General features: G+C 43.7%; 1 protein-coding gene across 2 annotated transcripts in view; it reads left to right on the top strand.

Annotated features, from left to right (window-relative positions):
- Positions 1-25,768, top strand: part of LMBRD2 (LMBR1 domain containing 2) — a 636,504-nt gene that overhangs the window by 140,738 nt on the left and 469,998 nt on the right. For both annotated transcript variants that reach the window (XM_078674947.1, XM_078674948.1), the window contains exon 3: positions 3,989-4,113. In XM_078674947.1, coding sequence (XP_078531073.1) covers positions 3,989-4,113 — 125 coding nt within the window. The remainder of the gene's footprint in view (positions 1-3,988; positions 4,114-25,768) is intronic.

Genomic DNA, 25,768 nt, shown 5'->3' with positions numbered 1-25,768 from the left:
AGAGGTCACAAAGACTCTGATTTGACCTATGTGGCTGTCAAATTGCTATGTACAGCATGTCCCAATTTCCTTAGGCTCTCAACCTTCACATTGGTCAAGTTAATAATCATCAACTTTGATTCTACAGCATTATTATGGAAACTGGATTTTGTGCTATATTCATGTAATACCTCATACAGTTTAGAATTGGAGGTCTTTGGGTCTGGGAGTGACACTAAGGTGTTGTCTTTAAAAAAGAGAAACCTTATGTCCCATATTTACAAAATGAATCTACTTGCCCCTATTTGTCACCATGGCTCTCACGTCTACTGGTTCAAAAGAATGTAATAATAAAAACAAGAAAGCCCTGCATCGTCCCCAAGTATAAATATAGTGGCATACACTACATCCTGTTATGAAGTACTCTTGCTCAAAGAGTCATAGCTATCTAGCATCATCTATGTTTTTCTAATATTTGGTATAATGTCTTTTTTAACCGCCTATTTTAACTTGGCCGTTTACAACAACAAAAGCAATACATCTTAGTGAGAACAAACCAAGTTTGCTGTTCAGGAGGACAAGAGAGAAAAAATATTTGTAACAATGCAAATAACACTGTTGGTAAAAATAGTAGAAAGTATTGTCATGTCAACATTGTATTGCCTGAGTAGTGCATTAATATTAGAGAAAGTAGGAAGAGGAAGAAAAGGAGAGTGGTATGAAAGAGGTATAGGTGGAGGTGAAAATGGAGAAGGACACAGTCCATCAAGACACACTATTAACCCACTTTGAAGAACTATTTAAATATTGTGGGAAGATAGATAAGACTGAGGGCACTGCTGCTGAAGCTATCATTGTAGTGATACACAAGGAAGTTAAAGATCACCTGGAACTAAAGAACTACAGACCGATATCACTCCTTAAACATAAAGTATATGTGAAAGTATTGACTCTAAGACTAGAGAAGATCCTTCCAGCCCTAATAGACCTACCACAAACTGGTTCTGTAAAGGGGACAATAGCCGTGGACAGCATACGACTGTTAGGCCATGTAACAGGCTAAATCTGTGTCTTCACCCAACATGGCCATTGCGCTGGTAGCAGAGAAGGTCTTTGATAAGTTCAGTGCTAAGCATATTCCAACTTGGTCAACGCTTTGATCGCATGGTAGTATTTCTATACTCTCAGCCATGAACCTGTGGTAAAGTCAATATCCTTATATCAAAGACATTCTATTTATGACCAGGCACGAGACAAGGATGCCCTCTATTGCTATTACTGTTCCTCTTAACTATAGGGCCTCTACTTATTATCATCCACTCAATATTTGATTTTAAATGTATCCCATTTCTCTCAGATGAACAAAAGCTTGAAGCCTTCATAGATGATGCCTACATTTTTTTTCTGAGGATGCGGAATTAGTCATTCCTGAGATATTAGAAGCAATCAGCTGTTATGCAGAGGTTTCAGGCTGCTCATTCAATCCAGAAATGGCCTGCTTTTCATAGTCATGCAAACAAACCTTAAATGGCAGTCTAATCGACTGAAATGTCTTTGAATAGACTTTAAAGGTAGCCTTTAAGAACGAAGATCACACTTTGAGAGCAATTTATATACCAAAATCAAAAACATAACGGACTCGTTGTCACCTAAAGACATAACTTGGTGGAGCATGATAAAAGCATGAAGATGATGATGATCTCACTCCAAATTATCCTTGTTATCGGTATGTTTCCACTCCAACTTCCTATAAATGTCTGCAGATCACAATATAAACTTTATCTCAAAAACAAGCAAACTGAAAGGAGGCCTTGGCCTACTAAACATCCTCAACTACCAAACAGTGTTCTAACACTTACTGTCCTCCTTGGTTGGCAATAAAAGCAGACTTAGTTAAACTTCTTTCCCTTATAAACACTTTAACACTAAAGAATGTCCTACAACATACAGAAATATATAATATCAGCCATCAGAACCCTGGATACAAAGAATTTAACCAAATTGAGAGGGTCTGAAGTAGCTGCATTATGGTTTAACCCACAAATCAATAAACAATTTAAACTTCCAGCCATTGAGTCCTAAAGTAGCCATAAAGAAGTTGGGAAAGCCATACAAACCAGACATAAAATTCCTGGGTTGTGTTTAAAAAAAGAAAAGAAAAAAGTTGTATGGCTTCCAGAATATATAAACCCATAGAGCAAAGTATTACCCTTAACAGCATACAGTTTCAAAAGAAATTGGAGCATTTGTGCTCTTCCATAAAAGTAACCTCCCGCCCTCTATCTGAAACTAGTTGTGTAAGCATCTTGGGCTCCTCGCACCTGCTTTATGAATGTACATTTTGGATGAGATACCATTGTTTCTCGACCCAGAGAGATTATTTAAGATCTTAAACTTGAACAAATACTGGCACTGCTCAGAATCTCTAGGTGACTTAGAACATATGCTCTTCAACTGTAAGTATATCTGGATGTAAGACTATCCAACATTCTTTAAGGAAAAAAGGTCTTCCATGCCAAGATCAGCCTAATCCCCATCAGACTTTGAGTCCTTTGTCTTTCCTTATCTCATTGCATAGGATTTACACATGTTGGATCACCTATTAACAATTTGTATTAAAACCATACTTTCTGTTTGGAAAATCTCTCATATTATCTCATCCCACACCTGGTGGGCAAGGATCTGTTCTTAATAGGAGCTGACAACCTTGTACAGTAATATATTTAACCCCAGATGATCCTGGTCACTGTAGAATAACCTAGATATACACCTATAAAAGGCCAAACCACCTAAAATGCTAACTTAACACAAGCCCCCAGATCTCTCACATCTAATTTGTCCAACCCCGCGGTATTTAGCAAGTGCATAACATATCTAGAAACGCCCTCACGCCTCCATTTTTACTTCCAGGATCATCTTAATACAGCTTAATTCAGGATCAACTTAATATTTTCTCTTTGAAAGAGCAACTCTCTTTTCAAAACACTATCCATCGATAATAGTACTGTTTTGCCCTATAGTATGTATATAGCTTCTTAATTGAAAAAATGGTAATTTGCGGGTAATGTCAATAAAATTGCTTAGTGTGTCGCTGCCTTTGCTTTGAAATGAGTGCTTCAAGTCTGCCTTCAAGGTTCCTCAGTTGATGATATTCTGTATTGCACAGATTGCTTTTATTTCAGCTCATGTTTTTTTAATGTTTTATTTTAGCCTTTAAGCCTAACTGGTTTTCAGTTGGATTTTTCTCACTGATTCCAATGTTATTCTGCTCTTTATTATTGGCAATCTGTTCCCGTCAGTTAACTGAAGAAGACAGTGATGGTAGTAAGGGAATCCTGGTTACCCAGTACACAAACCAATTGATTTAATGCGTATCACTAATCTCTTCAGCTCAATTATTGTAGGTGCTCTTTCAAGTGGCTTACTATCTTTGTGACTTTGGGTTGTGTGACATACGGGCATAAAATCTATTTGTATGTATCAAATAGCATCATATTTTTAAATTGTTGAAGCACAGTTTCTGATCCTGATGCCGGCTAGGAGCCACTCTACAACGCTGTTTTAAAATGTCCTAGCCGTACCAGAATGGTCACTAAATAGCTTTCCATATTTCAAAATATATGCTACATTGATCAGTTGCACACCTGTGATGATCTAATCCATTCCCCATTAAATAAGCAAAAGCCTGAATCTTGTGAAGTTTAGAGAGGGAGCCTAACACTCAATGTTTGCCTTTTCTCTGCGATGGTTCGCTTTATGATTTTGTGCTTGTCATCTTGAATTTAGACAACCAGTCTGCTTAGTTGCTCTAGTAAAATAACAGTGAAACCTTTATGGATGCAAAAAGGTTGTTTTAGCTTTTTGACAATACATGTTGCATTGAGAACTGTTGTAGCCACTGTCTAATGCTACTTTTTTCCTTATTTGCCTTTGGCTGAGGATATGAACAAAGCATATGACAATATCTTTAATATTATTAAATGGGTCTTTTTTGTTTTTAATCTTTCAGACCATTTACAACCGATGTCTTGCTAGAAACAGTGTTACACCAACATCAGACAACTGGAGCCATTCTTCTACCACACCGCTTGCATTAACTAATGCCACTGGAACTCACCCAACTACTACCCAGAGGTAAAATATTTTTCATTCCAATAATTGAATTTAATATTTCAGAATACATTTATTCAATTGTGCTTTTGAAATTTGCTAATTGAAGTTATAGTACTAAGACACAATGAGCTATTCTCTGCTTTAAGAATAATGAAACATATATGGTGGCATTTCTCGGTCTTCAGGGAAGAACTACATCTTGTTCATCACAGAATCATGGGGAGATGAAGCATCAGGGCCAGATTTTGTGCAAGCTACCCCTGAAGGTTATAGCGTAGCTAGACAAGATAGAGCCTCGGGGCGAGGCGGAGGCTTAGCCATTATTTATAGGGACATTTATCGAGCCAAATTTGAGCCTATTCAAAGTACCAGTTGCGAAGCTTTCGCATTTACTATTAATCTTACACATAAACAGGCTTTCAAAGGAACCCTGGTGTACAGGCCACCTGGGCCGCGCACTAAATTCCTAGCTGCACTTACTGAAATTATGGAATCAGTAATAGAATCCCCTACTTATACGATTCTTGGGGATTTTAATTTTCCTCTGGAAAATATGGAAAATAAAGATACATCCCAGCTTATCACTGATATGCAGGCAATAGGACTGCAGCAGCTGGTGAAGGGCCCCACGCATGAAGCCGGACACACGCTGGATGGCCTGTTTTCTAATGACCAAAGCATTGAGCTAGGAGCAATTTTACCTCTAATATGGTCTGACCACCAAGCCATTACTTTCAGAATTCGGATGTTACCACTCAAACCCCCTCAGACCAGCGTCAGAGCATCAGTGGGGGTGCGGATGTGGAAAAATGTAGATATACCACATCTTTCAAATCTTCTGTTGTCATCAGCCCCGGAAAACGGAGGCGACACTGAAACCATGTCCACCAAATTTCAGGAATGGATATTAAAAGCAGCGAACGAAGTTGCACCTGAAAAAATCTATCGCCCCAATAGAGCGACTCCTTCTGCTCAGTGGTATACAGAGGAGCTGCGGCTCCAGCGTCAGTTCTGTAGAAATTTAGAAAGGCGCTGGAGAAAGCACTATAGTCCTTCGGCTAAACAAGAATATAAAAGGCGCTAGCAATATATAAAAAAGCAATCAGTACACAAAGGAATCTGTTCTTCACAGGTCGAATTGAGCACGCACAGAATTCAGCTAGGATGCTATTTCAAGTGGTGAACTCTCTGTCCAATCCTCCAGCTGGATATATAATTGAGAACTCGCAGGAATTCTTTACCGCACTAGCCACATTTTTTACCACTAAGGTAATGGATATTTATTCCACTTTCTCCAAAGAGCTGGCAGGAAGAATCGCTGATTTAACCATTCAACCAGCACTGAAGTATCCCTCTCTTACTCAGTTTCAGTCAGCTACCGAAGATCAGGTCAACTTACTTGTTGGCAAGATTAAATCAGGCTCTCCATTGGACCCATGCCCTCCGACCATAATGAACCAACTATACAATGTTGTTACCCAGCCGCTGACCAACATATGCAATTCCATCTTCGAAACTGGTGTCTATCCACAGACCTGGAAGAAGGCTATTGTTAAACCTTTGATTAAGAAGCCTTCCTTAGACCCTACCATCACCTCCAACTATAGGCCTATTGCCTGCCTCCCCTTCCCTGCCAAAATAGTAGAGGCAATAATGAACAAACAGCTCTCCGAGTTTATTGAACAACATAAGCTCTTAGATGATACTCAGTTCGGGTTCCGGAAGGAACACGGAACTGAGACAGCACTGGTAAAAGCCTCGGACGAAATTCGAGAGATCATGGATTCGGGAGGCGCGGCAGTGCTTATCTTGTTGGACCTGTCTGCTGCCTTTGACACGGTCGACCACGGCATCTTGGTCGACCGTGTCGCAGCCCTTGGAATTAGTCATCTGGCTAAAGATCTTATAGCCTCGTTCCTAGTCAATCGCAAACAGGCAGTCAAATTGGGCAACTACTATTCGCCCACTTCTGAACTGCTCTGTGGGGTCCCTCAAGGATCCTCGCTAAGTCCCACGCTCTTTAATATCTACGTTGCGGACTTAGCGAGGGTCATTAAATCTCATGGGATGCGATTGACTACCTACGCGGATGACACCCAACTTGTGTTGGCAGTACACAAGAACGGTCCAGTGGTAGCAGCTAAGTGTCAGAAGCTTCCAGGGTCTTCGCAGGAGCAGTATGGATGCTAGTCCCAAATGCCCACCCACCAGTGCACCCGCTTCAAGAGCAGAGTCACTAGTCGGGGGGGAAACGGGGAAGTGGACAGAGAAGAGAAAAATCCTTGTGAATGGCTGGCTCCCTCTGTGTAGTTGCAAGCTGAAATGGATTCTTCTGCTTACTTTCTTCAGGTAGCCTAATGCACAGAACAGGGAAACATAAGAACACTAATCTCTCTACTCCAATTACTCTATGAAATAATTAAAGCTGGTCCTACCATAACTTCACAAGGAAATGCTTCTCTTCTATTGATTGAATGCCCTACAGGAAGCAGTGACTGAAATTGAGAAAAGAGTATTTAATATCCAACCAATTTCTCTACCTGACTCTTCTTATTGGTGAATAAGCCTCCTACCTTTACCTGTTGCTCTCCTGCAGGTAACCTTGTAACTGGGGTCTGGTTGCAATTACAGTTCAAGCGCAGTGATGCTGTCCTGACTCAGGTATCCTCATGTAGCGCGCAAAAAGGTACAGGGAAGGAGAAGCGGGGAAGGAAAGGCAAGGAAAAGCGCAAAGGAAGAGTCAAAGTCAAGGGAACAGAACACTGCACTAGCTTGAATGAGACTGTCCTTACTGTCTGTGCTGAAGAATTCTGCTCGCTCGAATATTCTCCTTGGAGTCTGTACTTCACTTTACTCAGCAGGCTTCTTCTGTGGCTGGCGGTAACGACGCTCACTGACAGTATTGACTGCTGTCTTTCAAGGTACTGCTCAAGGAACTCACAATTCTCCTCACTGAACTCTGGAGATACGTGATACTCTGACTGAGCTCACTCGGAAACACCCGTTGCTAACTAACCTACTCTGGAACCAAGTTCGACAATTCCGTTTCCTCCCGTCACGAATTCTTGACGCGGAGAAACGAGAAACTGCGACTCTCCTCAACACGGAACGTTATTGAAGTGCGCAGATAACAACGCGCGAACGTTCCAAGTACGCTAGGCTGCTCTACCTTCTTCTGGAAACAAGACGGCCACAGCGGCGGCCATCTTTGGAGGAATTCTTTAACTGTGAACAGGGGAACCAAATACCTACACTATGTGGCTTGCACAAAGGACGTCTTCGGGCAGCTAATGTAGGCACGCTAATAGTAGCGATACTAAGGTTCCTGACAGTACCCCCTCTCAAAGACCGATTTATCGGTCCTGGTTTGAGTGGTTTCTGTACATGAAATCGTTTTATCAGCTGCGGGAAATGAATATTAGACACTGGTTCCCAAGATCTCTCCTCAGGTCCATATCCCTTCCAGTCAACTAAATAGAATAGTTTCCCTTTCTTTAACTTAGAATCCAGAATCTCCTTGACCTCATATTCAGTGTGACCTTGGATTTCTAGGGGATCTGGAGGTCTAGTCAATCTCATGTGTGGTTTCGCCTTCTTTATTAAAGACACGTGAAAGACTGGGTGGATACCTATGTTAGCTGGTAATTTTAACTTCACCGTGACTGGCCCCAACACCTTCTCAATGGAATATGAACCCACAAATCTTGGTTGAAACTTTCTATTGCCTTTTAAATGTAGATTCTTAGTGGATAACCACACCTGTTCTCCCACCTGATAGGATGGAGCAGGACGTCGGTGTCTGTCAGCACTCGCTTTATACACTCCCTTTGCTTTAAGTAAGTTTTGCTCTGCGACCTTATGAAGAGAGGCTAACTCAGTCATCAAATTTTGTACTGCAGGCACTTTCAACTCTTCCTGAGTAACGAAAAGGTTAGGATGACGACCGAAGTTCAAGTAAAATGGAGAGTAACCTGTGGAAACACTCTTAGCATTATTACAAGCAAACTCTGCCATCCATAATCTATCTACCCATTCTCCACCCTGATCAATTAGAAATAAACGGAGGTACTGTTCTAATTCCTGATTAATCCTCTCCGTTTGGCCATCTGATTCTGGGTGATAGCTAGTTGAAAGTCTACTCTCAGCTCCCAACCCTTTTAGGTAAGCCTGCCAAAACTGAGAAATAAACTGAGGGCCTCTATCGGATACCACCACCTTGGGCACTCCATGAATTCTCACTATGTTTTCCCCAAACACTCGTGCTAACTCAGAAGCTGTTGGTGTGCCTGCCAAAGGAATAAAATGACTCATTTTGGTGAATGTATCCACCACTACCAGGATAGTGTCAAAACCTTTACTCAGGGGCAGATCTACGATTAAATCCATAGAAATAGTATGCCATGGATGAGTTGGGGTAGGAAGTGGCTGTAACAATCCCTGAGGGGCTTGTCTGGTAGGTTTACTTTTAGCACATAACTCACAAGATTGTACATATTGTTTGACATGAGCAGACAACCCAGGCCACCAAAAATAACGTTGCACCAGATCCAAGGTTTTAGTGATTCCTTTATGTCCGGCCAAGGGATGATCATGACAACTCTTTAAGGCCTTCTGCTGGAGGGTTGAGTTAGGAAGGTACAGGGCTTCCTTGTAGTAAGGTAATTGCTGATGAGTATGTCTCTCTTTACCTTGAAGTACCCACTGCTGGATGTCTTCCTTTGAAAAACTCTTCCGAACTTCTTCTTGAAAATTATCTAGAGAGATGGTACAGATAATCTTTTCCTCCGGAATTATAGGTTGCGGATCCACTGTATGTTCAGAATCTTCTGTGTACAGGCGGGATAAAGCATCAGCTTTGCCATTCTTGGTGCCAGGACGATATGTGATTACAAAATTAAAATCTGCAAAATAAAGCGACCATCGTAACTGATGAGGAGTAAGAGTCTTGGCCGACTTTAGAAACTGAAGATTCTTGTGATCTGTGAAAACAGTGACTGTGTGTTTCGCACCCAATAGGTAATGCCTCCAAACTTCAAATGCATCCTTTACAGCCAAAAGTTCCTTTTCGGCAATGGTGTAGTTCAATTCCGCTGCATTCAGTTTCCTGGAATGATAGGCCACCGGATGAAGTTGACCAGTCTTGCCATGCCTCTGCGAAAGAACCCCCCCGATGGCTTGATCGGAAGCATCCGCCTCCACAAAGAAAGGTTCCTCAGGGTCAGCATGCAACAAAATGGGCGCTGTCACAAATTGCTCCTTGAGGACGCAAAAGGCTTGTTCCGCCCCTGTAGACCATTCGAACTTAACTCCCTTTTTCAGTAGACGTGTAATTGGTGTAATCAATTGCGAAAACCCTTGGATAAAACGTCGGTAAAAGTTGGCAAATCCCAGGAATCTCTGAATTTCTTTGATATTCTGTGGAGATGGCCAGGTCCTTACTGCTTGCACTTTTTCCGGATCCATGGTGACACCATTAGGGGAAAGAACAAACCCCAAGAATTCAACAGTAGTTGCATGGAAGACGCACTTTTCCAATTTTACAAACAAGCAATGGGTCTGTAATCTCTCCAACACTTCCCTTACATGCCTGGAATGATCTTGCACATCCTTGGAATAAATTAAGATGTCATCCAGATAGATGATTGCAATCTTGTCAAGCAGGTCTCCCATCACATCATTTATAAAGTGTTGAAACACTGCCGGTGCATTACATAGACCGAATGGCATCACACAATATTCGAAGAGTCCAAACTTTGTGCGGAAGGCGGTCTTCCATTCGTGCCCTTCTTTCATACGGATAAGATGGTAAGCACCACGCAAATCGAGCTTGGTAAAGACTTGAGCTTCCTTAATCTGATCTAATAAAACTGAAATCAAGGGTAGTGGGTACCGGTTCTTGATGGTTGCTTGATTCAATGCACGGTAATCGATACAAGTTCTTAAACTTCCTTCCTGCTTCTTAGGAATAAAAAAGAGTGGCGAAGAGACAGGTGATTGCGAAGGTCGAATGAACCCGTTAGCCAAATAACGGTCCAGATACTCTTTTAAATGCTCATTCTCCGCCTCTGTCAATGCATAAATTCGACTGCACGGAAGGACTGCACCCGGCTCCAGATCTATTGTACAATCATAAGCTCGATGGGGTGGCAACACCTCTGCCTCTTGTTCACTGAAAACGGTCGCAAAGTCTTTATATTCTTTAGGAATCTCTCCCGAATGAATGACACCAATTGATTGTCCTCCGAAGGATAACAAAGACGCAACAGAAGGTTCGGATGTACTTCCTTCAAGATGATAGCAATGTTCTCGACAGTAACTGGATTGCATCTTCACTGTCCGATTTTCCCAGTCAATTGTAGGGTTGTGGGTGGCTAACCAAGGCAGTCCCAGAAATAACTGGAACTGTGGCGCATCAATCAAATTAAATTGCAACACCTCTCTGTGACCGTCAACTTGAAGCAATTCCAATTGCTCGGTATGACTAGTGATAGGTCCCGATGACAGATTAGTACCGTCCACAGCACGAACCAGCGCTTTCTTTTCCTTACGAATGGCTCGTATGCCCAGTCGATGAGCATATTTTATGTCACAAAAATTGCCGGTAGCTCCGGAATCCAGCATAATGGCAACTCCAGCAATTTGATACTCTCGAAACTTGATGGTCATATGCAAAATCACATGGGGAGTTCGAGTTTGTAAAGTATTCAAGATTAAATGAGGTTCAGGAGCCGTTTTCTCATCCTTCACCACCAGAGCGACTCCGCCTACTGATGGCTCGAATCGTTTCCCTTAAACGGAGTTTTCGGACGTTTGGGACATTCCTTCACAAAATGACCAGAGTCCCCACAATATAGACATAACTTCTTGAGACGTCTTTGTTCCTTCTCTTCCTTACTTAATGGGCCCCTCACCGCTCCAATTTGCATGGGTTCCACATCATTATTGCCTCCCGTACCCTTTTCACTTCTCATCCTGTCAAAGCGAGGAAAATGTATTCTCCAATCTTTTTTCTTTTCTCCTTTACGTTCCGAATTTCTAAAATCCAACTCCAACACCAGATCCACCAATGCTGTCAACTCAGTAGGGCGATTTGGAACTTGTGCTAAAACATCTTTGATTTCATCCCTCAATCCGCGATAAAACAGAGCGGTCCTCTTCTCCTCTGGCCAGTTGGTCTCTAAGATGAGTTTGTTGAACTGAGTAAGGTAAGTAATTAAATCTTTTGAACCTTGGCGCAATTCTAATAGCTCATTGTCGGTAGCCTGGGAAATCCTTCTCCTGTCAAAAATCCTAAGGAATTCACTCTTGAATTTAGCAAAATCACAGAGTAGAGGATCATCCCTACTGACCAAGGGCATAGCCCAATTAGCTGCATCTCCACTTAGGTAAGAGAGAATAAAGGCCACTCTAGATTGTGCATCTGGGAAAAGGGTAGGACGGCACATAAAATGGAGGGAACACTGTGTCAAAAAAATCTGTGCCTTCTGAGGGTCTCCTGAAAATCTTTCTGGGGCCACTAAGGGAATTAACGGGGAAACAGAGTGAATAACCTGCGTCACTGCCTTTGGGTCTGTGATTGGGAGACTAGTACTGGGGATTGTGGAATCCTTGACTGGGTTTCCCATAGCTAAATTATCTACCTTCTGGGCTAGCGCTCTTGCCTCTAGACGAGAAGCCACCAACTCTTGTTGAAGATTTTTATTTTCATCCCTAACTGCAACTATCTCCCTTTGAATTCCTTCTAAAATCGGACCTAAGGACTTTAAATCCATTCCCTCAGCCATACTACCCAGGCGAAGAATTTAACGTGGGCACTTCAATCTGTCAGAAGCTTCCAGGGTCTTCGCAGGAGCAGTATGGATGCTAGTCCCAAATGCCCACCCACCAGTGCACCCGCTTCAAGAGCAGAGTCACTAGTCGGGGGGAAAAGGGGAAGTGGACAGAGAAGAGAAAAATCCTTGTGAATGGCTGGCTCCCTCTGTGTAGTTGCAAGCTGAAATGGATTCTTCTGCTTACTTTCTTCAGGTAGCCTAATGCACAGAACAGGGGAACATAAGAACACTAATCTCTCTACTCCAATTACTCTATGAAATAATTAAAGCTGGTCCTACCATAACTTCACAAGGAAATGCTTCTCTTCTATTGATTGAATGCCCTACAGGAAGCAGTGACTGAAATTGAGAAAAGAGTATTTAATATCCAACCAATTTCTCTACCTGACTCTTCTTATTGGTGAATAAGCCTCCTATCTTTACCTGTTGCTCTCCTGCAGGTAACCTTGTAACTGGGGTCTGGTTGCAATTACAGTTCAAGCGCAGTGACGCTGTCCTGACTCAGGTATCCTCATGTAGCGCGCAAAAAGGTACAGGGAAGGAGAAGCGGGGAAGGAAAGGCAAGGAAAAGCGCAAAGGAAGAGTCAAAGTCAAGGGAACAGAACACTGCACTAGCTTGAATGAGACTGTCCTTACTGTCTGTGCTGAAGAATTCTGCTCGCTCGAATATTCTCCTTGGAGTCTGTACTTCACTTTACTCAGCAGGCTTCCTCTGTGGCTGGCGGTAACGGCGCTCACTGACAGTATTGACTGCTGTCTTTCAAGGTACTGCTCAAGGAACTCCCAATTCTCCTCACTGAACTCTGGAGATACGTGATACTCTGACTGAGCTCACTCGGAAACACCCGTTGCTAACTAACCTACTCTGGAACCAAGTTCGACAATTCCGTTTCCTCCCGTCACGAATTCTTGACGCGGAGAAACGAGAAACTGCGACTCTCCTCAACACGGAACGTTATTGAAGTGCGCAGATAACAACGCGCGAACGTTCCAAGTACGCTTGGCTGCTCTACCTTCTTCTGGAAACAAGACGGCCACAGCGGCGGCCATCTTTGGAGGAATTCTTCAACTGTGAACAGGGGAACCAAATACCTACACTATGTGGCTTGCACAAAGGACGTCTTCGGGCAGCTAATGTAGGCACGCTAATAGTAGCGATACTAAGGTTCCTGACACTAAGTTTCAGGAGGGGCTACTGGATGTACAATCATGGATGCACAGTAACTGCCTGAAACTTAATGCAGAGAAAACCGAAGTTATGACCTTCGGTAAGATCTCCCCCGAATGTTCCTCAACATGGTGGCCCAGTCAGATGGGCTCTCCCCCGGTTCCTGCTGTTAAGGTTAGGAATCTGGGAGTTATCTTCGATAACAAGTTATCATTTGGTTACCATGTAAATAAGGTGGTCTCTGCTGCATTCTTCGTGCTGAAGAAAATAAAAAAACTCATGCCATACCTGCCTGCCTCGGCAGGGAAAACACTTATCACCACCTTAGTGTTTTCGAAGCTGGATTATGGAAACGCCCTCTTCCTTGGTACAAACAAATGTATTCTGAATAAACTACAGTCTGTGCAAAATATGGCAGCACGGATCCTACTTAATATCCCCTGGCGACACTCCACTTCAGTAGCCATACGCCATCTACACTGGCTAAGGGTGGAGAGCAGAATCAAATTTAAGGCTCTCTGCATCGCCTATAAGGCCATCCATCAGACTGGACCGAAGTTCCTAAAGGAAGCTTTTCAGGTGTACATACCTGGAAAGGATGTAAGATCAGCGGCAAGCTGTCTATTGCATGTCCCCCGCACAAGAACGGCCACATGGGGAGACAGACGTTTCCTGGTAGCAACCCCCAGATTGTGGAACACACTCCCCTTGCACATTAAAACAGCACCAACAATCATTGCCTTTCGCAAGGCCTTGAAGACATGGCTATTCAACCAATAAGTTCACGCCCTGAACTTTGTGCATCCCAGAGTATCTAATTGCGCCTAGACACCCTAGGGTATTAGTTGCGCATTAAAAATTCCATAAATAAATAAATAAAATAAATAAATCATGAGACCTTCCAAACACCATTGGAAATTTGGCTGTACACTGATTGTATTAGGTCAGCCGGTGACCCCACAGAGATACACTTTGTGTACACTTTGGTACCAAGATATAATCTGTGTATTCAAGTATTAATTTTGCAGGTGCAACATTGGGTTTTGGCTAAATTGTAGAACTCTAGAAATCATTAATTTTGCAGAAATCTTAACAGTTGGTCCCTTGGAATGTAATGCCTCAGGTCTTGACCTAATTAGCAAATGGGTGGCCTATCCTGCTTTGGGTTATTCATGGCATTTAAAATATTTGCAGCACCTGTTCAGATCAATTGCAGCTATCCCTATCTGTACGGCTAGAAGCCAATTGTATTAAGATTCCATTTTATTGCCTATTTTAAAAAGGTTTATTTGAGAAACTAGATTTCTCCAAAGTAATTACAGATACGTGTTTTTCACATTTACATATGCCTTTCAGAAATATATGTTTTATGTGGGTGCCACCACCTGTAGAAAAGTCGTTTAGGGGCTGATTACGATGCGGTCGGACAGCCGGAGCCTTTCCGACCGCATCGTAATATGTTGCTTCGATTCCTTCCCAACCGCCTCATTACGATGGAGGCGGTCGGAAAGGAATCCAATCAGTCATTCCGACTTGCTTAGGGAAGGGATTGTAGGCAGTAATCCCAAGGGTGACTCTTTCTGCTTGAGGGATTACGATGTTGGATTTCAACAGCCTTTGTGTTCCGGCCTTTCTGATACAGAAAGGCGGTTGGAACTCGACTTTGGGGGCCCCCAGCAGGGCCCCCATGGGTGCACGGCCCCTGGTTGGAGGCTGAAGGAGCACCTATGCCCCCCCATTGATCCATGCACCCCATTGCAAACACCTTGAGGTGCCTGCCGCGGGGTGCAGGGATGTACTGCACCTCCTCCCTTATAATGGGAGCATGTATTCCAGCCGCTATACATGCTCCCATTGTAAAGTATAGGCATGCGACTGATCAGTTTTCGGTCACATCCTAATCAGTCAGTCGGGAGCGCCGACTTGGTATCGGTCTGTCCCTTGACCGAGACCTCATAATGAGGCTCATAGTGTTTAATAGCTTGTAGGCAGCTGGGTGTCTATACGTTTACAGTAGTGACCTACACAGTTTCAGAAAACAAAGTTAATTTACAAAAAGACAACCATTGCTCTCAAGGCTATAATAAAAGCATCACATTGCAGAGGCTCTGTCCCATATCTACCAGACATGTTTACTGTATTTGCTTTTAATAGTGTGTTGTTCTTTATACCAGGGGGCCTATTTACCACTAGGCCACGCTTATGATCTTTACAAGCACAGATGTTTGGTTTAATTTCAACAAATGTGCCTAATGTATGATGCCTGTATACCCGCAATGGTGCGAAGGAGAACAGTAATAGTATGAGTGGTGAATCAGAGCCCTTGACTAATGCTGAAGTGACCCTGCTAAAATGTTTAGGAAAGGATGGATTTTTCCTGCATGTAGACTCCAACCTAAATATTGCCCTATCACATTATAGGACTTGTTTAACAAGGTTATTGTGCTGAAAGGAAGCCTTCATAGTCAGTTATCCCAAATGATCCCATTGATTTGCAATTCTAGATTACCTCAGGGAAAGTATGATGTCTTCACAAACTCTTGAGCTGAGATTGGACAAACCATGTTCCCAGAAATGAAGTTTACTCCCTCGCCTGCATTTGGAAGAAGCCCAGCAAGTTTATGCATGTTTGTGGAAAATGGCCATCACATGTTTAGGTGCAGTAAACAGCTGAAAAATTGATATGCCAGTGGTGAGCATGGAATTTATGGAGGTGCCTGATGCTTGCAAGATTTCCAGACTGTCGTAAGATACATATACCTACATTCATTATAAATTGAAGCCTTTAATGTATTCAGTGGTTAGACTGAAAAGTTGGCATGGATCTTGTGTGGACCAATGTTGGACATCACAACACTACAGAGATCTCTGCAGTGACATAAAGAAAATTAATTCTCAGCATTGAGATGGCCTGACATTTTCTATTGAACGTTCTAGAAATGTTAAGACATTGCAAGTTAATTTCTGAAATCACAGGCAGAGAACTGCCTGCCGGATACAGAAAAGGCAAGAGCAGAAGACTGAGGAGGGGGGGGGGGGGCGGGGGGAGATCGATATTTTGTAGAAGGAGAGAGGCAAGAAATGAGAGAGAGTTTGCCCAAAGGGAATAAGTTCAAGTTCAAGTTCTGCATTTATATAGCGCACTACTCACCCAGAGGGTCTCAAGGCGCTTGGGGGAAGGAGGGTGCTCACTCATCGAATATCCAGGTTTTTAATTGTTTTCTGAATGAGAGGTGGTTCTGGGTAAGGCGGAGGTAGGCAGGGAGAGAGTTCCAGGTTTTGGCCGCTAAGTAGGAAAAGGATCTTCCACCCATGGTGGATCTATGTATACGTGGGATTACGGCGAGGGCTTGATTGGTCGATCGAAGTTGGCGGGTGGGGGTGTAAAAGGACAGGCGCGTGTTAAGGCATTCGGGTCCAAGGTCGTAGAGTGCCTTGTGTGCGTGGGTGAGGAGACGGAACGTAATTCTCTTGTTGACGGGGAGCCAGTGGAGTTCTTTGAGGTGACCAGAAATGTGAGATTGGCGGGGGACGTCTAGAATGACTCTAGCTGACGCGTTTTGGATGCGTTGGAGTTTTTTCTGTAGCTTTGCTGTTGTTCCGGCATACAGGGTGTTACCATAGTCCAGACGGCTTGTGACCAGAGCGTGAGTGACCGTCTTTCTTGTTTCGGTGGGGATCCAACGGAAGATTTTTTTAAGCATACGTAGGATGTTGAAACATGATGAAGAGACGGCGTTGACTTGTCTGGTCATCGAGAGGGAGGAGTCCAGGATGAAGCCCAGGTTACGTGCGTGGTCTGTGGGGGTGGGTGCGTTTCCCAGGGCCGGTGGCCACCATGAGTCATCCCAAGCGGAGGGTGGCGATATTAGGATGAGGACTTCAGTTTTGTCTGAGTTCAGTTTAAGGCGGCTGTTCTTCATCCATTCGGCTACTTCCTTCATTCCTTCGTGTAGGTTGGTTTTGGCGGAGTTTGGGTCTTTGGTGAGGGAGAGGATCAGTTGGGTATCGTCTGCGTAGGAGATGATGTTGAGGTTGTGTTGTCGTGCGATGGAAGCGAGGGGGCTCATGTAAACGTTGAAGAGGGTGGGGCTGAGTGAGGAACCTTGAGGTACGCCGCAGATGACTTCAGTGGCTTCTGATCTGAAGGGGGTAGGCGGACTCTTCCGGCGAGGAACGAGGTGATCCAGTCCAGTGCTTTTCCTTGAATTCCAACATTGCTGAGGCGTTGTATGAGGGTGCTGTGACAGACAGTGTCGAAGGCTGCGGAGAGGTCAAGTAGGATGAGGGCAGCTGTTTCTCCGTTGTCCAGTAGTGTTCGAATGTCATCGGTTGCTGCGATGAGTGCGGTTTCGTGCTGTGTTTGGCTCGGAAACCGGATTGTGATGGGTCGAGGGATTTGTTGGATTCGAGGAAGGCGGCAAGTTGATTGTTGACGGCTTTCTCCATGACTTTGGCGGGGAAAGGAAGGAGTGAGATGGGGCGGTAGTTCTTAAGGTCAGTGGGGTCTGCTGTGGGTTTTTTCAGGAGGGCGCTGAGTTCAGCATGTTTCCAGCTTTCCGGGAAGGTAGCGGAGTTGAGGGAGCAGTTGATGACGTCTCGGAGATGGGGTGCGATGATGGAGTCGGTTTTGTTGAAAATGTGGTGGGGACATGGGTCGGTAGGTGATCCAGAATGGATGGAGTTCATCAAGCGGATGGTGTCTTCAGTGGTGACTGGGGTCCAGGCGCGAAGGATGTTGGGGGGGAGTTTATCTTCGGGTGTGAGTGGGGTGGGCTGATCTCTGGGCTTGTTTTCGAAGCTGTTGTGTATGTCTGCGATTTTGTTGTGAAAGAAAGAGGCTAGAGAGTCACAGAGGACTTGGGAGGGAGTGATGTCGTTGGTGCCGGCGGTGGGGTTGGTGAATTCTTTGACGATGTTGAATAATTCTTTGCTGTTATGGGAGTTGTTGTCAAGTCGGACCTTGAAAGCTGCTTTTTTGGTGGAGCGGATCAGTTGGTGGTGTTTGCGGATGGCGTTCTTGAACGTGGTTAGGTTTTCAGTGGTTGGGGTTTTTCTCCAGGATTTCTCGAGTGTGCGGCAGGACTTCTTGGATTGCTTTGTAGTGTAGTTCCTATTATCCCAATAGGCTCTGCGCATTGGAATAATATCTTCAATAGTATAGACCTAGGGCAGAGGTTAACTAGGTCTTCTACCGACGATATTAGACTTAAAGTTTTGTGTTTGCCAGCTAGCTCAGAGTTCACTAGAAACTTTCTCGAATAGGCAAGGAGGGTCTGAACCTCCCTGGGTAGACAAGAAGGGATTTAGTTTCTGACAACCATAGAACATGACAACTTTGCTCTCCCCTAATCAAGAGTGTATCTCTAGAGTCGTGTGAAAACAAAAGACAACTTATTTTACTCAGTCAGTTCAGTGCATTCTTAGTTTCACCAGATTGTAGAGAAAAGGAAGAGACGGGCGTGTTCAATAAAAGATGTTATTTATTGATCAGTCTCTTTTCTCGTACAAGAGAAATGGATCGCTATTATTGCAATACTTATAGTTAAGTAAAGTGCATACAGTAAAGACAGAATTATAAAATAATACTGTAAAAGCATTGATATGGTTTCTGAGCCATATGATACTTTAAAATGGATAAAATAGATACATACATATATACATTGACTAATCGTACTCAACTGGTGCTTCTAACCACGCCTACCCCAGTGTATCTGACCTAAGCCTAATATGTGGGCGGGAGTAGATAAGTAGCAGTTTAAGTTAAGTTTGTTTTGCCAAGGGACTGATTCAAGAATTCTCTGCAAGGGGTTATTCAGTTCTGTACCTGGGATCTAGAAGGTTGGAGGGCTGGTATCTCTTATCCCAGGTCTTGATATTCCAGCTGCCTGCGAGGGCTGCTTGGAAGCGCCGGAGCTGGATTTCTCGGCAGGAGAAAAGCAGCGTCTCTCTCTCAGCGCGTCAGGAAGGAGGGGCAGCGTCTGTGGGCTTCGCTCTCAGCTGGGCTCCTCGGCAAGTCTCGCTGCTCCAATCTCGTCACCACCACTTGTGTTTGCTTAAGGCAATGTCGGTAATATTTATACCTGAAAGGTGCCGAGATTGACGTAAGGATGGACATAAATACGTCAATAAGGATGTCATACGAACGGGTTCATTCGCACATTCTTTACTGAAGTTCTCGATGAAATCAAAACAATGGCTGCGGGGATTTTCCCAGGACGCTGTAGGTTTGATTTGTTTTGAGAACTCCGTATGCCTATCAGGGGGCTGGAGGAATATCGCTTGCCTAATTAGATGGCATGCGTTATGACTTAATCAGATAACGCGCTTCTGTGCCGTGGTGTGGCTTAATCAGATAACGGGTTTTTGCGCCGTAAGATGGCTGCTAGTTAATTATTAACCAAACCAGGGTCAGGAATAGGGGGATCGATATAGTACCCATAGGAATGGATTGGTGTCACTACATCGCGTTTTTTTACAACGCATTCCGTTACATCGGAATTTTTACAACGCAGGATCCATTACATCGGATGCCATTACAACGCATGGCATTACATAGCAGATGCTATTACAACGCATGGCATTACATCGTAAGTATAGGTAAGTATAAAAAATGTAATTAAGTTAATTTAATTAATTTAATTTAATTAATTGAATTAAAATAAATTTTAAAATAGTAATTAATTTTATTTAATAAATGTAAATCTATTTATTTAAATTAATTTTAATAAAAATTGTAATTAATTTTATTTAATTAATATAATGAAATTAATTTAATTTAAATATTTTTTTAATTGTAATTAAATTAAATTAATTAAAATAATTTATTTAATTTAATTATTTTAATTAAGAAATGTAATTAATATAATATAATTAATTTAATTTAACCTAAAAACACCCCTGTACCCCAAAACCCAAACCCTACCCTGAAACCTAAAAACACCCCTGTACCCCAAAACCCAAACCCTACCCTGAAACCTAAAAACACCCCTGTACCCCAAAACCCAAACCCTACCCTGAAACCTAAAAACACCCCTGTACCCCAAAACCCAAACCCTGCCCTGAAACCTAAAAACACCCCTGTACCCCAAAACCCAAACCCTGCCCTGAAACCTAAAAACACCCCTGTACCCCAAAACCCAAACCCTACCCTGAAACCTAAAAACACCCCTGTACCCCAAAACCCAAACCCTACCCTGAAACCTAAAAACACCCCTGTACCCCAAAACCCAAACCCTACCCTGAAACCTAAAAACACCTAAAAACACCCCTGTACCCCAAAACCCAAACCCTACCCTGAAACCTAAAAACACCCCTGTACCCCAAAACCCAAACCCTACCCTGAAACCTAAAAACACCCCTTTACACCTGTACTTATTTTAAAAATTACTTTAATTAATATAATAAATAATAAATTAATAATATTAAAAAACATAAATAAATATATTTAATTATAATTAATATTAATAAAATTAAAAAAATTAAATACTTACCTATACTTACGATGTAATGTCATGCGTTGTAATAGCATCTGCTATGTAATGCCATGCGTTGTAATGGCATCCGATGTAATGGATCCTGCGTTGTAATAGTTCCGTTGTAAAAGACTCCCGTTGTAAAAGTTGCGATGTAACGGTGCATCACCATAGGAATACATCACAGCTTGAGTTCTTTGTTGAACCAAGGGGCTTTCTTGCTTCCTTGTTTGATTTGGTGTTTTTTCAAGGGTGCTAGTTCGTCAGCACTGTGAGTGATCCATTGTGTGAGGTAGGTGGCTGAGATGTTTGGGTCCGATGATTTTGAGGGGGTGTTATGGAGAAGCGATGTGAAGAGCTGGTCCGTGGTAATTTTGTTCCATTTTCTGCGGGGGATTGGTTTTAGGTTGATGTGGGTTGTGGTTTTCTTGTAGTTGAAGTGGACGCAGCTGTGGTCTGTCCAGTGTAGCGTTGAGGTGTGAGAGAAGGAGATGTATTTGCTGGAGGTGAAGATTGGGTCGAGTGTGTGTCCGGCACAGTGCGTAGGGGTGTCAACAAGTTGTTTGAGTCCGAGATTGGCGAGGTTGTCCAAAAGGGTGGTGGTGTCGCTGTCGTTGGTCTTTTCCAAGTGGAAGTTAAGATCTCCTAGTAGGATGTAGTTCTCGGAGGGGAGGGCGTGTGGGCTGATGAAGTCAGTGATATCTTCGCAGAATTGTGTGCGGGGACCTGGTGGCCTGTAGATGAGGGTGCCTCTGAGAGTTGTCTTGGGGTCAGTGTGGATCTGGAAATGAAGGTGTTCGGCGTTTGCGAGGGCGTCGTCGGAGCAGGTCGTGATGCGGATGGTGTTCTTATGGACGATGGCGATGCCTCCTCCTGTTTGGTTGCTGCGGTCCTTACGTATAATCTTGTATCCGTCAGGGATGGCTGTTGCGATGTCAGGCGCTGATGAGGCGTTCATCCAGGTTTCTGTGAGAAAGGCGACGTCCGGCAATGTAGTGTCAAGTAAGTTCCAGAGAGCAATGGCGTGGCTGTGAACCGAGCGGGTGTTGAGTAGGATGCACTTCAGGTGGTTAGTGTCGGGGCTATTTTTGGCGTTAGTGGGGTTGGTGTGGGTCTTGGTGCAGTCAAACTTGCAGGAGTGGCAGGCGAAGGGACCATGGGTGTGTCCAGGAGCGGCTTGGTAGCAGTTTTGAGGCTGCCGGTGTTGAGTGCCGAGAGGGTGGTGGCATCGTACGTAATGCGCGAGGGGTGGGTGTTACGGGGACCAGGGGGACTGGCGCAGGGCGCGGTCCAGGCGCGGACGGGCGTAGACGGGCTTACCTTTGGCGCACCTTCGGCGCGACCGCTGCGCGTGGACGCTGCACGTAGGTCCATCTGTCTTAAATGTAGAGTGGAGGGGGGCAGGCCGTGGGCGAGTCAGCTGGGAGGCGGGGAGGAGACAAGGGCCACGAGACAACAAACAACCAAATGGCAGGAAGCGAAACTGGGGCACAAAGACAAAAATGCTTTTCAAATCGATGAAATTACACAGCAGTGCAGCACAATTAATTTAAATACTAATACAGGCAACTTGGCTAAAATGCGAAGGCAGATAACGATACCAGGCGCTATGTCCGCGTTGCAGCGCTCTGAGATTGCAGGCGATGTCGCCGAGGCAGGCAATCAATTTAGCTGGAGGAGGGGTGCAGGCAGAGAAGGGGCTGAGGCAGGGAGCGTGTGGGAGCGACCGCAACGGAGCGAGTCCAGCAGGTCACCTGAATGTTTGAGAGAGAGAGAGAGAGATCACTTTGCAGGATGTTTAAACCACAGAACCATCGAGATGCTTCTTAACATTAGGAACAGAAGAAGCGCGCTTCTAATACTATTCTTCAGCACTATATTCCAATAACACATGTAACACATCAGACACACTTTCTACATACTCACACATAATTAACATAGTGCGGATAGCCATGCAGGTGGCAACTTGTTGCTCTCAAAGAAAATTAAACACAAATGAAACCAACAACTCACAATTGCTTAGCACTTCCTAAAGTGTTTCAACATATCAGACATGTGAGGGGTTCTTGTGATGACCAATAGCTATCCTCCATTGAAAGCATATGAGAATGTGGTGCCACATAGGACAGGTACACTTTTTTTTGCATGCCCGTTGGACCAATGCTTTACTTTTAGAGCCTGGATAGTTGGGTTGGGAACTAGTTGAGATGATGGTAGCCGAATGTGAAATCTGCTCTAATATAATTTTGTGTTCTTACTGTTTTCTGAGCGAGCATTGGGAAGCATTATTTTGAGGTGTATCGGATTTGGGGGTGCAACCGGAAAACCTTAGTGACTATGGCTTATAACTTCCATAAGGGATCTGAGATGGTTTGTGAGCCCAATTATTTCTTTGTTGTTTGTATGAAGTGATTGCAGTTTGTTAGGCTTAGATTTCACTCATTTTGTGTATGATAATTTCAACATTGGCTAGTCATATATTGCACACTTAATTACAATTTGAGTTGTTATTATTAACTAATTTGCACCTATTTCCTTAAACTCGGAGGATTTAGTTTGTGACCTGTAGCTTAAAGAGACCATAAATCCAATTAAAGAAGTGTTATCTGACATTGCGCGTCATTACTCTACTAGAAGGGCAACCTTTTATTCAGTGATCGGCAAGAACTTTTGTAAACCTGTGGCTTTAATTGCCCTTTTATCCTGGTCCCTAGCCTTCGCAAACATCTCTGCAACCATTGAGGGTCATGCCTCCTGCCCACAACAGAAGCCATCTCTCTTATGCAACTTATTATTCCAAGCCATTTTCAAGCCAAACCAAAAAGGTTGATTCTCTTTTGCTGCCTTTCAGGAAATCTGGTCATAACAAGGTTTTCAGCAATAATGCCTTTCAAATGATTCATGCAGTGATTACTTTTCACTCTGTAATGTTTATCTCCCCGTTGTCTATGTATGTCTTTTTTCTTTGTCTATATGTGTATGTATATGTTAATTATTTATATATAATTTTTAAAGAGCACATTGCTTTATGCTGGTTCAAAACACTGTGGGCCCTATTTAGAGGTCAGCAGGCCGACTGGTTACATCAGTAAAATAGGTGGTGGAATCGCATGCATCCACAGGAACAACCTCTCCGTTCTGAAAGGCAAGTCCACCTCTATAACATCCCCAACATCCTTTGAATACATCTGCCTCGACATTATCAGTGGGGACAAACCGATATGCTCTCTACACTGCATTTACCACCCACCCAGAGACAACCTCACCTTTTCTCAACAAATCATGGATATGATCTCAACCAACTCCGGACGGCAGCTCACCCAAATATACCTTGACGACTTCAACCTCCACTGGAACGATCACAATGACGCGGTGGTAAATAGTCTTAAAAGTTTCCTCAATGCCCTTGACCTCACCCAAATATGCAATAGCCCGACCCACGAGAAAGGCTCTACCCTCGACCTTATCATCTCCAAAGAGGACTCTATCCAACTAGAGTCTATCCAACCTTGTGACTGGTCAGATCACCATATTGTCACATTCTTCATCAATGTAAAAGTTAAATCCAACCCGGCTCAATCCTCCAAGCCCAAAGTCTGGAAAAGAGACCTGAAAAAACTCAACCCAAGCTCTCTGCCTCCTAACAGCTGCAATCTCCTACTACCACCGCCCAGCGTTAAGGACGTTCAATCACTGACTGACCACTACCTCAATGCTATGTCCACAATAATAAATGAGGCGGCACCTATGCAATTAAAAAGAGTCTCAACTAAAATGTCCAACCCATGGTATGACGGAAGTCTCAATGAGGACAGACGTGACATGCGAATGGCAGAACGCACCTGGAGATCAGCTCCCTCTGCACTGCACCTAAAAACTCTGAAGAAAAAGAGAAACGCCTATTTCAGGAAAATAAAACGCTCAAAACTAGACTTCTTCAGCCTCCAGCTCGACCAAGCTAAAAACCGTCCGAGAAAACTGTTTGAGCTAATCAAAACACAATCCAAGGAACAACCCCAACCACTCAGCACTGTGCGCGAAGCTCCCTCCTGTGAAGACTTCTCCGCTTTCTTTATCCAAAAAACTGACAACATAAAGAGCGATCTCCTCGCGGACGCAAGGCTCTACTCCAAACCTCACTGCATAGCACCCATTGAACCAAAAAACAATGCTACATGGTCATCCTTTGGCACATACTCTGAAGAGGAAATTGGCAAACTGCTCAGCACCTTGAAACCATCCAATCACCTCACAGATCCCCTTCCTGCTAACGCTGTAAAAGACTTTGCCCCTTTGCTTCTCCCACTCTGGACTAGAATTATCAACGGCTCACTTCAACAAGGAACCATACCCGACTCCCTCAAAGTTGGATAAGTCACACCCTTACTAAAGAAACCTACAGCCGACCCCTCTGATCTGAACAATTACCGTCCCATCACTAATATCCCCACTCTCGCCAAACTGCTGGAAAAATGCGTACAACTACAATTGACTAAACACATTGAACAATTTGATCTCCTCAATCCTCACCAATCAGGTTTCCGAGCAGGACACAGTACAGAAACTGCTATGACTCACATAATTGACGACGCACTTCAAATGCTAGACCAAAACGACACCTGCCTCCTCATCCTTCTTGATCTCTCTTCAGCATTCAACACCGTTAAACATGAGAACTTACTCGAACTATTAATCACTAGAATGGGATTATCTGGAACTGTTCTCAAGTGGTTCACTTCCTTTCTTCACAACAGGTCGCAGAAGTTCAAGAGCAACAATCTGATGTCCTCGCCAATACCTGTAACGCTGGGCGTCCCCCAAGGGTCCTCACTATCCCCAACTCTGTTCAACCTAGTGATAGAACCTCTCACCACCTTGCTACAAGCATCCAACTTACACTTTCACATGTACGCCGATGACACCCAACTATATCTCGAATTACAATCCCCCAAAGACATTCTGCTCCTGAACTCAACGATCAGAAGCACCCAATCCTGGCTGGCCGATAATCATCTCAAACTCAATGCTCTGAAAACAGAGTTCCTTCTGATATCACCTCCAGCGAAGATCTCCACCACTCAAAGTTGGCTCAAACACCTAACTGCACTCAATGTCCAACCCACCATCGTGGATTCAGCAAAATCTCTAGGCATAACCCTCAACACCAATCTCAACATGCAACAACACATCAACAAGGCTAC

Source organism: Lissotriton helveticus, chromosome 2_1, assembly GCF_964261635.1.
Source record: "Lissotriton helveticus chromosome 2_1, aLisHel1.1, whole genome shotgun sequence".
In the NCBI taxonomy this organism is placed as follows: Eukaryota; Metazoa; Chordata; class Amphibia; order Caudata; family Salamandridae; genus Lissotriton; species Lissotriton helveticus.
Note: the sequence above shows the minus strand (reverse complement) of the source record. Positions and strands in the feature narration are given on the sequence as shown.